The 13,007-nt window shown below is 41.1% G+C and overlaps 1 protein-coding gene across 2 annotated transcripts in view; it reads left to right on the forward strand.

The window, feature by feature from the left end:
- The first annotated feature begins 4,715 nt into the window (after positions 1-4,715).
- Positions 4,716-13,007, forward strand: part of CFTR (CF transmembrane conductance regulator) — a 112,724-nt gene continuing 104,432 nt past the window's right edge. The window contains exon 1 of one of the 2 annotated variants that reach the window (XM_087969317.1): positions 4,716-4,931. Coding sequence is in view for 1 of the 2 variants with exons in the window: in XM_026669081.2 (XP_026524866.1) it covers positions 5,130-5,182 (53 nt within the window). In the remaining variant the exon portion in view is untranslated. Of the gene's footprint in view, positions 4,932-4,979; positions 5,183-13,007 lie in introns of those variants that run through there. The other variant, XM_026669081.2, reaches the window with a different exon arrangement.

Raw genomic sequence — 13,007 nt, forward strand, 5'->3', positions numbered from 1 at the left:
GGCGGGGCTGTCAGTGCCACTGCCGCAAGGTGAATCAGTGGCAGACATCCCCCCAAAATAAGACCTGGTGCCTTTTTTGGTGGGAAAAAAATAAGGCCAGGTCTTATTTTCGGAAAACAAGGTATTGCAACATAAATCAAACTATAACTATAAAGTATAGTTTAAATCTACTTTGATTCTGTTTTAGCACACCCAACCACATACCAATTTACATACAATGGATTCACATCATAGTTTATTGTTATGACTCCTCTTCAAAATTCAAGCGAGCAACACAGAGAGCAGCCATTTCAAAAGTAAATCAAACAAAAAGGAGTCTCACAAGATAACGGCTGCCATAAATCACAGTCCACAGCAACAAGCTTTGCTCTGTTCGGCAAACCAGTCCTGGCAAAATTCTCAAGCCTCAGAGCTTCGGCTGTAACTTCTCCACGCAATCAGTCACTTTGTTCCTGGCAAATTTTACCAGCCCAGCTGTGTCCTTTTATAGTCATTGAGGCAACAGTTAATTTCCTTAATTACTGGCTCGCCCTCTCCTTCGCTCCAGCTGAGTTTGCCTCCTCAAACGCTCAACCATAAGTCTTCCAAGTTCTCATCTCCACCGAAGACTCTCTCAAAACTTCCCCTGTCAGCCATTCCCGGCTGATGATCAGATAAGGAACCAGAGGAGGTCAAAGGTCCTGACAATTCCAATACTTCAGGTCTGTCTTCCTTTGTCACATCTATCTCCTCATCCTGATTACTATTCCCATCACTGAGCAATGCCGGCTCACATTGCCCTGCCATGTCCTCCCTCACTTGAACTCAGATCTTCCACAGGAACTGAATCCAAGCCCGGAACCACAACAGTTTATTATAAAAACGTTTTAAAGTTAAATTGAGGTTGATTGAAGTTATTCTAACAGCTAAAAAGTATATTTTGGACCACTGTATTGTTATTCAATACAAATACTTCCTTACTATTATGTTCAGTATTTTTCTTCAGGTGAAGATGGGCAGCTGGTGATTCAGACAAATAATTCCATCAGATTGCTAGGATTTATTTAAGATCTCTTTTTTGTTGTTGCTTTAAAAAAAAAATTGCCATCATAGTTCTTTAGTAGCAGCGATCCGCTTGTTTTATTGATCGAGAAGATCAAATATGTTATTTCTCTTATTCCCAATGCAATTGTGAGATCTATTTTTGTTGGAAATTAATTCAGACTCGAAAATTAATGTGTTTTTTTTCTGAAGAACTACAGTATCTTAAATAGTTTCCAAATAGTTACCAAAAATGTTTAAATTATTGATCAGGAATTGGAAGTATAACTACATACTCTGGAACTTCTCTGCATTATTGTAGTATAATAATAGAATCTATACATATATAAAAGTGAATACTCATGCTTCATCACAAAATCTCCAGAAACGTAAAGCCTACAAACTTGAAATTTGGCACGTATGTTCCTCTTGGCTTCTAGGTGCTTGCTAACAAAGGATTTTTCGAAATGACCATCAGAGAGTATTTCGTATATTATTATTAACACGCTCTGATGCTAAGGAGTTCTACTCCCCCTCCCCACCTGAAAATAAATCTGTTCCAAATGCAAAACACAAGCAGAGGAGTTTGAGTTTTAGTTTCACAGCACCAAGCAGCTTTAATACAGAACATTTGAGCTAAACCATGCCCAGGCTCCTTGTTGTCTCCTTGCTCACACAGCAAATACTGTTTTAGTTTCCAAACAGCCCTCAGCTCTCTCACACTGACAGGACACTAGCCAGATGAATGCTGATGGATGCTGGTAGGCAGAGGCACAATATATGGATTAAGGGTTTAAAACTTGTGGTAAGGCAGGTCTTCATTCAGAAATGTTTGTTTTCTTGAATTCCTTTCTCAGTTTGTTCAGTAATATATTTCTGCTATTACTTCCTTGGTCTCACTTGTTTCCATTCTGAGAGATCTTTGTCTTCATGTTGACTGAAAGTCAGAATAGATTATTACTGATCCGATTTAACCAAGAGTGGTTCATTGAAGTGAAATCGTGAAGGTAAAGGAGAATTTACTGTATGTGTCTTGGTGGATACTACTTAGCTACTTAGCCACAGCATGATATAGCTGCAAAAAAAAAAGATCAATGTAATACCAGCCTACATAAATTCAGTGTGGAGATCAAGAAAAATCATTATTTCTTTCTATTCTGCATTACTCAAACCATACAGAATATTGCCTTCAGTTCTGGACACTGTTAAGCACGAGTGTGTCCAGAAGAGAGCAAGGAAAGTTGGAGGTACTGGTTCTGTTCAGTCAGACAGAAGACTATGCAGAAGTCTTCAGAGGTCTTTCAGAAGAATTAAGGAACACAGCAGGACATTTCCTAACTATCAAAGGTGTTCAATAATGGAAGAAACTACCTTAAAAAGTAGTGAACTTTTCTTTGCTCTGGAAGTGTTTAAACAGAGGTTGGATGACCCTCAGTCGGGAATGTCACAGTTCTGAATTTCTGCTTTGCTTAGATTATATCCATATCTCTAGCAACTCTAGCAATCTTTGATTCTTTAATCTCTGGTTATTGGAATTGGACAAGGAGGGTGAGGTAGAACAGGGATGTTTAAATAAAAGAAGGTTGTGATTAATAAAATATGTGGCAGTTTGCTTTAGATTGTGGGTAGATATTGACTGCAATTTTGTTGGTTATACCTAAGGAGAAATAAATTCCATGCACATCCAACCTCCCTGTTAATTACCAGAGCAATTCCCATCCCGTTGCAATGGTAGCTTATGTATTCCAGTGAGCCATGGTTTCTACCTGGGCTGAGCTTGGACCTTTTCAGGCTCCCCTGACCAGGCTCAAGTCTAAGCCTCATACATGGGCCCAGTCTAAGCCTCATACATACCAGATTACTCACTTCCCACCGGATTCATTATTCCTACCATCCATTAGCCCATACGTAATAGATTATCTCAATTAGCCTTTTACTATGCTAGTCTGAGCTACTTCTCTGAGGTCTTCAGCACTGATCTGATTGTATAAATGTGCTACCCTTGTGTGTCCTGTGTGTCTGATGTAGCAAAATAATTGATGTCCAGGTATTTGTACGGAGGATGAGCAACTTGATATCTGGGGAGGGGAGTAGCAAAATGATACCCAAGATTGCATAACATAACATGCACTTCCTGGCCACTAGATAAGCAGTGTTATCATAAGAGTTACGATAACCATGTCATTATGTGAATTGGCATGCATGTGTGCCACTGAACGATACTTAGGCCATATATTTCCTTGCAGATAATAAAGTTTTGTGTGTTTTAGCGGATTTTTTTTTAATGGGCTGGTATCAAATCACCATGACTCCCTGCCCTTGACCACTTGTTTCCAAGAAACCAATCAGTTCCACAAGAGATTTGCTTCTTGGATGCAGGCAGTGGCTACCTTTAGATGCAAAGCAATCCCTCTCACTGCAATACTAGCCAAAGAGACTGTTCCCTATCCACCTACTCCACCCAGGTAAATAATTTCCGGAACCATGCATCATTTCAGACCCAGCTGACACAGCAGTTTTTTTTTTTTTAAATGTTCTCAAAGAGTAAAATTGTGTTCAAGGAATGGGTGGGATCATTAAGGTGTCTCTTGTTCAGTTGGCTGAGCGTTTGTTTGCCTGCTTGATGAAGATGCCTGGTGTCATTCGGAGCAAACATTCCAAGCTAGGGTTTGATCAACAGGTGGGGGGTGGGGGAGACAAAAAAAATGTGCCTTATTCTCACCTCATTATGTAACCAAAAAAAGCAAGGAGTTTACGATTCTAAAACTAGCTGCCGCTGTAAATGTTGGTGGAGTGACTTCATAAGGAAATAAACGGGTGTGATGTGAGAATCTTTGCATCACACCAACGAAAACATAGAAGTTAAAAAAGAGGCACAGTTTGCTCCAGGGCCATAGATCCCTTTCCAAACAAGCTGCATTCGTGCCATGCACTTTTAACAGGGTAGGCTGGACCTGTTTTCTCGGTTCCGACACAGGTACACGAAATAAATGGGCTGTTTTAAAAAAACAAAAAGCCAACATTAAGACTAGCAAGAGCCGCGAATGCTCCAGCACAGAGATCTTCAACCTTGGCCACTTTAAGACTTGTGGACTTCGACTCCCAGAATTCTCCAGCCAGCTATGCTGGCTGGAGAATTCTGGCAGTTGAAGTCCACAAGTCTTAAAGTGGCCAAGGTTGGAGACCTCTGCTCCAGCAAGTCCTCCATACTCAGCCGCTAAAGCGGGGAAAGGGTGGCACCTGAAACTTCGTGGGGAAAAAAAAACCCAAGTGCCAGGCCCATAACGCGTGTCTAAGCAAGACGCCACGCCATCGCCAAACCGAGCGTTACGTTCTTCCTCGCGGCGGCTGGATAAAGCTTTTCGTCAAAGCCTTTGACAACTTGAGTTGCAGGACCGAGATCCCGTCCCGTTTTGAAGCCCCCAACTCCGGGAAAAGCCTCGCTTGAATCTGGAAAAAAAAAAAAAAAAGAGGCGCTTGGCTTTTCTTAAAGACGGCAGGCTGCCAGCTACCCACCCCGCGGAGGTTGGAGAAGCAGCCGCCGGCCGGGACGACGACGACGAAGTTTGAGGGAATCCGATTCCTCTTTCGAGGCCGCGACGGTCCGTCGCTAAGCAAAGCTGAAAAGGCAAAGAGGGAGGAACGGCGGCTTCTTCTTCGCCCTGAGGGAAACTCGCCAAGGCGAATTCCCCCGGGAGTCAGGGCGGACGGAGAGAGAGAGAGAGAGAGAGAGGCACCTGGCGCTCGGAGCGCCTCTTGCAGGGCGCGACGAGAGCGGGGCCTTTTGCGTTGTGTGAAGCGGGGAGGGCCGGCTTATGAAGCGGAGGGGGCCGACTTGCAGAGGCGGGGTGGGGGTGTGTGTGTGAGGGGGCAGGAGAAAGAGGGAGGCGGTGACCTCCGAGTCGGAGAAGGTAGGAGAGAGACGGCGGCGCAAACTGTGGTTTGTCCCGCTTTTATTGGGGAGGGGGTGGTGGAAGAAGAAGAGGTGGGGGGGGGGGGAGGGAAAGGCGAGACTATAAACGGCGCAGCCCGCTGAGGGAAACTCGTCCCTCCTTTTTTTTTTCTTCCCTTAGCTTGCTGCCCTCAGCGAGCCCTGCCGGTAGGGGACCATGCAGAGGTCCCCTCTGGAAAAGGCGAACGTTTTCTCCCAGCTCTTTTTCAGGTGAGCCGCCGCCGGCCCCCCCGCACACACGTGCTACTTGGGCTGGCTTGGGTGGGTGGGTGAGCGGGCAGGTGGGAGGGGAGGGGACGGGAAGAAGGCAAAGCAGCGAAAGCGGACAAACGACCGGGACCGGGAGTGCGCGGCTGAGCTCTGAGCGCCTGCTGGAGGGGGGGCGTTGGCGCCTAGAAAACGGGGGGGGGGGGGAGCGTCCTTTGAGGTGGTTGGAAGGGCCGCGGGAAAGGCGAGCCTCAGGGACAGTTTTATTGGGGAAAAGGGTCTTCTTATGGTGGTTCTCCTCCTCCTCCTCTCCTCCTCCTCCTCCTCCTGTAAATCGTCCATTACCTAGAAAACGGGGGGGGGGGGTCCTTTGAGGTGGTTGGAAGGGCCGCGGGAAAGGCGAGCCTCAGGGACAGTTTTATTGGGGAAAAGGGTCTTTTATGGTGGTTCTCCTCCTCTTCTCTTCTTCTTCCTCCTCCTCCTTCTGTAAATCGTCCATTACCTAGAAAACGGGGGGCGGGGGAAGCGTCCTTTCAGGTGGTTGGCACGGCCGCGGGAAAGGCGAGCCTCAGGGACAGTTTTATTGGGGAAAAGGGTGTTCTTATGGTGGTTCTCCTCCTCCTCCACCTCTTCTTCATCCTCCTCCTCTTCCTCCTCCTCCTGTAAATCGTCCATAACCTAGAAAACGGGGGGCGTCCTTTCAGGTGGTTGGAAGGGCCGCGGGAAAGGCGAGCCTCAGGGGACAGCGCTTAGCTTTATTGGGGGAAAAGGGTGTTTCTTATGGTGGTTCTCCTCCTCCTCCTCCTGCTGCTGCTGGTGTAAATCGTCCATAACCCGTCCTGAGGGTATGAAATGATGGGAGTCAAGTGGAAAAGCCCTGCAGGGAAGGGCCCCCCTCCCGTCGACCCTCCTGCTTGGCTTTCTCTCGCGCAAATACCACCGCGCACCGCTTGCCTGAGATGCCAGTAATTAGCCCTTACAAACAGTTGGCAAAGGAGAGAGAGAGAGAAAAAAAGGGGGGTGGAATATGCTGGGTAGTTCTAGGAGGGAGAGGAGGAGGAGGAGGGGGAAGACTCTCTTCGCCCTCCCCGCCCTCCCTCCCTCTCTGGACTTTCCTTTCCTCCTTTTTGTACACTTTTGGTCCCCGCGCCGGTCCACAGTGCGCTCCTTTGAATACCCGCCAAGGCTTCCTCGCCTCAAGCTGCGAGGCTCGTAAAATTGCGCCCGAAGCCTGGGAAGTGGATTCAAAGCAGATCACTCAAGTAACCCTTGGGCAGGCAAGATGCCCTCGTGCCGCCTTCCGATGGGATAGAAAGCGGGGACCGGGGACGTGGGGACGGGGACGACGACACTCTTCCTAAGGATGGTTTGCTCATGAAGCAGGATTTATAAGCAACTTATAAGTTTCCTAAACACTGTCCCAGGAAGAGCAGGGCTTAACAGCCTCTGGGAGGTCCTGCTCAACCTTTACAAACTCTGAGTGAGCTCAGAGTAGTCCGTGTTGACTATGCCGCTCATTGAAGTATTACATAAGAACAATTATTAACTAATGTTTATTAATAAATTACCATATTCCACAATAATCTGCTAGCTCCCATTTACGTGGTTTTTTTTGTTCCATCATAAAGCCAAAGCTAGAGTCCTTGAGTTTTCCCATGAAATTTATGCTAGCAACTAAAATCAGATCTGCTGAATTTCATCAAGACCATCATCAGAGACGTGGAGACCATGGGGGTCTGGTGGTTAAAGGAGACCTACCTTCTAACAGATGGTCAGTCTTGGAAGTGCTGTAAATGAACTATGGGAAGTCATTCTTCTTTAGCCCAGCCTATATCACAGATTTATAAAGGAAATATTAGGAAGCATTATGTGTATAATTTGAGCCCTTGATTGAAAAGGCAGGATATAAATGGAACAGACAAAAAGTATGGACCATGCAATATTGGGTACCCCCTATAGTCTTACATGCCTGTTTTCAGAGCCAACAGTATAGAGCCATAGTTGGCTCTATAGTATAGAGTTGACTGAATTCTTAATATTAGGAATTAATCCATTGCAATGCATTCCACTAATTAATAGAGCCATAGTATAGACTATGTTTTGTGGTAGAAGAGTTACTTGACTGTATGGTGGAAAAAGACAGAAGTCTGTGATTTTCATTTATCCAACACGGATAGGCAAAACTGTGCACTATTCATATTACCCTATTAATTTAAGAGTTGATGGCCATCAACATCATTTTGGGTTTGCATACATCATTTTAAAACAGGATCCGGCAAACACAATAACACAGAATGTATGTGTTACATTCAGGATGGGAGACAGTATGTTACCTAAAAATGCTTTTAAAGCTGCTTATAGGCTTCATTGATGCTGGGTTTGGATGAGATTCTGATTTGAAACAACAGGTTCTTCTTACGTTCAGATAATTCTTAGTCATTTCAGCTCTAAATTATACTTCCCGGGTAACTTTTTCTTTCTTCTTTGCATGTAAGGGCAGAGACAAAGATAGCTACTCTTTGCTTCATTTTGGGCTGCTAATAAATATCTGGTCTGTTCATAGATACCAGGTTCCAAGGTAGGGATTTTTTCTAGGTAGAAAAGGTACAGACAGTGACATAAGGACACACTTAAATGGCAATAACTTTATTAACTTAAAACAACTATAGGCTATTGTCCATAATTCTGTACCCACAAAATTAGGATATCTATTTTACATGGTCACATTGAAGGGAAGAGATAATTGATCTTGCCTTTTGCTTTATGAACAACAGATTAAATATAGCTCAAATATCTTCTTAATATGTATATTTGGGGATATAGTTTAAGATGGAGAGCATTTAACCCTCTCCCACATCTTCTCTTCCAGTAAATGGAAACAGAGTAGAAGAATGACGTTCAATTGTTATGAATATATAGCAGGTATGCTATATTATCTTAAGGACAGAAATAAAATACAAATGCTAATACGATGTTAATAAATTTTCCATCTTTGACCAGTATATGACTAAGTATTCAGCTTTCAACATTTTACTTCTTCATGTTGAGTTTCAGCAATCCTGTGGAATAATTTTTTAAAAAACACGTAATTAGTGCATGTGCATGCAAGGTGTGTATTAAAAGTACTGTACAGAAGCATATTATATTAAAGAGCATAGCTTGCACAAAATTCATACATTTAGAAAAAAATGTACTGAGAAAATGAAAATGTACTTTTTGATTGATTTAGAAAAGTATTAACCCTAATGCAGAAATTGAAAGACTGGAAAAATGGGGAAATAAAATTGGAATTTTTCTCTCTGTTTTGACAAGAATTTAGTTGGTGTAGTTATAGTTGGTTTATCATTATGAAATGATGAAGTCTTTTAGTCTATTCGTTTACTCACTGTACATGTGTATATGTTTATATGCACAATTCTACTATATAATATGGGATACCAATGCAGAAAAAGGTATATGGCAAAGCATGCTCTATCTGGAATAATGCATTTCCTCACATGAGAGGTACACAAGGCATATTTCTTCTAAATCAGGACAACGAAGTATACATTTTCTAAAACAATCTACACCAACCCCATTTCCCCCTTTGTGTATTTTGGAACAGGTCAAGCCACCACAAGATCAATATTTTGACAGCACAGTTTTTAGATTTGCTGAAAAGTACCATACCAGTGACATTAAGTCTTAAGATTTATCATAGCTTAATCTTCCAAGGTCTGAAAAATTAAACTTTCCTGCTGATGTTGCCATATTATTCAATCACTTCCTGCAGAACTCAGAGGTTTTTTTTAAAATACATGCATATAAACATACAATTAGTGCTGTAGGCGAGGGGTCCCCAACCCCTGGTCCTTGGACCGGCACCGGGTCCAGAAACTGGGCTGTGCAAGCAAGCAAAGCCCCACCTGCGGGATGTGGGCAGCACACGCAACGACACCTCCTCCAGCCCACAGAAAAATCTTTCTCCACGGAACTGGTCCCTGGTGCCCAAAATGTTGGGGACCGCTGCTCTGAGCAGAAAATAATGCTCATCACATTTAGAGGGCTATCTTAATTGTCCAGGCAGACTTTATAAGATGAAAAAGACAAGCAGGAATGGGCAATCTGCATCCTTGGCCTCAATTCACAGAGACTTTGGCCCAAATCCAAAAGTTAACTGCAAGAGATTAATTAAGATCTTGGTTCCTTCATCCCTATGCGTGATTTAGAAAGAGAAACAGAACAGCAATAGAAGGGAGGGAAAGGGTGCTTTTTTGGTGTCATCTCCATTTATGACTCTTCTTCTGCCCCATTGCTTGTTTCACTCTTATCTGCGGCTGAGGCCTTCAACAGATTATCTCTAAAGGAAAGTGTTTATCATCAGAAAAATGGTTGCTTAGCATAAGAGAGTCCCATTCTGTGTATAGAAGAGGAGATAATCTCCACAGCTATTCTTCTTAAGTCAATTTGTACTACCTCAATTATTGTTTGATTAACATCCAATTTGTCATTGCTTCACATACCTGGTTTATACTTTATCAATTGTTAACCAATGAGCAATATAATTGTAATTGGCAATAATTGGCTAATGCAGGGTACTTACTTGGTATTTACTCCTGAGTAGTTTATACTTATAGGAGGGTTCTGTAAATATTTTCATAGATCATTGAGCAGTAAAAGTTCAATTAAGACGACTTCTTGGATAACAACAAACAGATTTTATTGTTATAAGCCAGGTGATCTAAATCAGGAACACTCCTTCCATAGAGAAGCTGATGCTAATGGATGAAGTATGTTTATGGTCTACAATTCCTCTTTTGTTAGCTTTATTTTTGCTATGCAACCAATTAAAATATGTAAACATTAAAAGAGTACAAATAATGAATTTACATAATAAACCCTGTACCATATGTGCCTTGATTATTTTCATATATATCTGATTTTTTTAAATGCAGCCTAATATATTATATATTAAATTCTTTTACAATATTACCTGATGTCCCATCTTCTTCATAATCATTAACAATTGCTATGTAAGAATATTATCAACTGGGGCAACCAACTATCCTCACTTTTATCTTTGATTCACAACTTGGCCTGCTAAGATTGGATGATACAGAACTCTAGCCCAAACCCCGCATTGTCTGTGCAGCTTTTCTTGTTTATACTAAACAAGCTTTTTTCCATCACAAATGGGCTACAGGTAAGCTGGATACAACCAGTTTGATGTATGAAAGACTAGTCCATTAAGAAGCCTTGTTTGCGTAGGAGAAAACAAATCTATCTCTTGTAATTTTTCCTTCCCTATGTCAATTTCTAACTTACTATTGGAAAATGAAAATGGCAGTTGAATTCTTTTGATTTCACAGTTATTTGCAAGCATGTTTTGGCGATATCTTCTTGGCCATTATTTCACTTATCCATATTATAATTTTAAAAAATGGTGGTACAGTAGTAAATTGGGTAATTTCCAAATTAATATTTATGAATTTAAAATTAATGTTTAACTAATAGACATTTAATTTTATATACAATCTTTTTTGAATTCCATGGACTCAAAGATACTGGAATTTAAATTCATAATACATATAATTTCACATTGATTCAAATAAAGTCAAAGTACAGGTATGACTAAATTGGTGTTTTCTTCTGCAATACTATGGTATTTAAAGCAATGAAGTAGCCTTCCTTCATTTTTACTAAAACAAATAGGAAAAATAAATTCTATTGACCTTTGCTGACCCCTCTCTCAATATCATACAATATTAATAGTTTATTATAACAATATAGAACTTAAGGAACTCTATTAATTTAAATTCCTAGAAATAATATGTAGAACTTAAGGAGCATATAATAATAATAAAAAATTAAAAATTTAGTTAACTTTAATATTTAGCAATTTATTTGCATTCTTTTGTGGTGGTCAGTTATGTTTAAATTAGCATAAAGTAGTAATGTTGAACAGGTTATTTCTTTTTTTAAAAAAAGTTTCTCCATTTTAATTTTTCAAAGATTTTTGAATGTAAGACTGAAGACAAAAAGCTAGTGGTTTTTTTCCCCCCTTCGTACATTTTTCTCACTATAATTTCAGAACTGGCGACAAAAATCCATAGGTCTATTAGATGTTAACAAAGAGTTATTTGCTGCCATCCCTTCTGTTTATCCTTATACCTATTATCTTGTAAGCGATTGACAAATCAAATCAATAAATAAAAATAAATCCCCTCGATCAAATTTTTGCGGACCAGAAATAGTGGTCTTACACATTACGACATGACTGCAGGATTTGCTATAATGTAAAAACAGCAGTGGAGCAGGGCCAATAATGCTGCATGCATCTTGATCCACCTTTTGAATACAAGTCTTGTTTTCCCTTTTTGGCTTTTTCAAGTATTTCTGGCATATAGACACTTCCTTTCTATCAGATCAAACTATATGCCCAACAGTGAGTTTCCAACTGTTCAAATAGGAGTTTTTCTACTTGATGTTCGTTATCAAACTTAGAACTTTCTCCATTACAAAGCAAAGATAGTGCTGCTTAAGAGTTCCAGCATTTTTCAAATGTATTTTTATTTTCTTTGGAGTGGAAGTTTCTGGCTTTGAGTTTGAAATTGGCCTGCAAGAAATCCATATTTGCCCTATTAGGGCTTAATTTAAGACCATTCAATATTTCAAAGCCTCTATGTTTAACTGAGGTGCCCACTCAGGTCAAATGGATTATGTATTACTCCATGACACTTTTTTTAAAACCTTATTTGCATGGGGAAAGAATAGCATATATGCCAAAGAGAGCGCCTTACTTTTCTCTATGCATAAAGAAATTTGAAGGAAGAGGTCCAACCCAGAGCATCACATATTCCTGGTATTTGGTGTAGAAATATCATTTTTAAATTGCAAACATTGGGAACAGCAGCAAACAGCTAGAATTTTTTGTTTGTTACTGTTTAGTGATCATGCCACATCTTGCATGTCAGATTAAGCCGAAGCATGATGAAGAGGGACTCAATAAGAATTCAGTTCTTTATTTACTTACACACAATAGACAAGAGTCTTGATACTCTAACCCTATCTAATCCTGGTGGATTCTAGGGAGTGACTATTGTTACACTCTTCCTCTTATCTTATATCTTATCTGTGGACTGTGCTGCCTCTTGTCTGACCAGCTCCCTTTCTGGTGTATGATCCCACATTCCTGATAAATTGCCAGTTCACTGTAATCCATCAACACCAGTTCCTCTTCTGTGGGCACCATTTCTCACATTTGCAGCCCAGTTATGGTACCTTAATCTTGGAAAGTAATATTATTAAAAGCAAAGGCCCTTCTTAGTCCTAGCATGTATTAATACTGGATTTGGAATACTGGATACGTCAGCTTTGTCATATGATCATAAATCCAGACAAGAAGTACACCCAGGACTACTAGCTCTAATTTAATGGTAAGGTTATATTAACTGAATATTGAAAATATAAAAGTTCATCTCCCCCTCTCACCTTTACAGTCAAGAAACTAGAAAGAGGCCCTACTGAGATTCCTATTGCTTCTGTAGGCTAAGTTGACTCTTGAAGATGACAGTTTGTCGTCTGAGCTTGTGATTTGATTTCTTGAATGTTTCATTACCAGCTAGGTCACATTTTCAGTGTTGTTTAGGGGTTATCAGTGTCAATGTTCTTCTGTTTATAAGGGTTTCAGGTGCTGGTGTGTTAAGTGAGGGTCTTGTGATGGGTCAAGAGTGAGTCATCAGTGAGTCTTGTAATGGGTCTTTTGATAAGGAGGTTACATCAGGTCAGGGTCATTGGGAGGTGAACTGGTGGGGAGGGGATTGTGTGGGTTGCTTGTTGTCTCTGGTTG

Source organism: Notechis scutatus, chromosome 6, assembly GCF_049901735.1.
Source record: "Notechis scutatus isolate UNSWTSFEM ecotype Mainland chromosome 6, rNotScu1.2, whole genome shotgun sequence".
NCBI lineage: Eukaryota > Metazoa > Chordata > Lepidosauria > Squamata > Elapidae > Notechis > Notechis scutatus.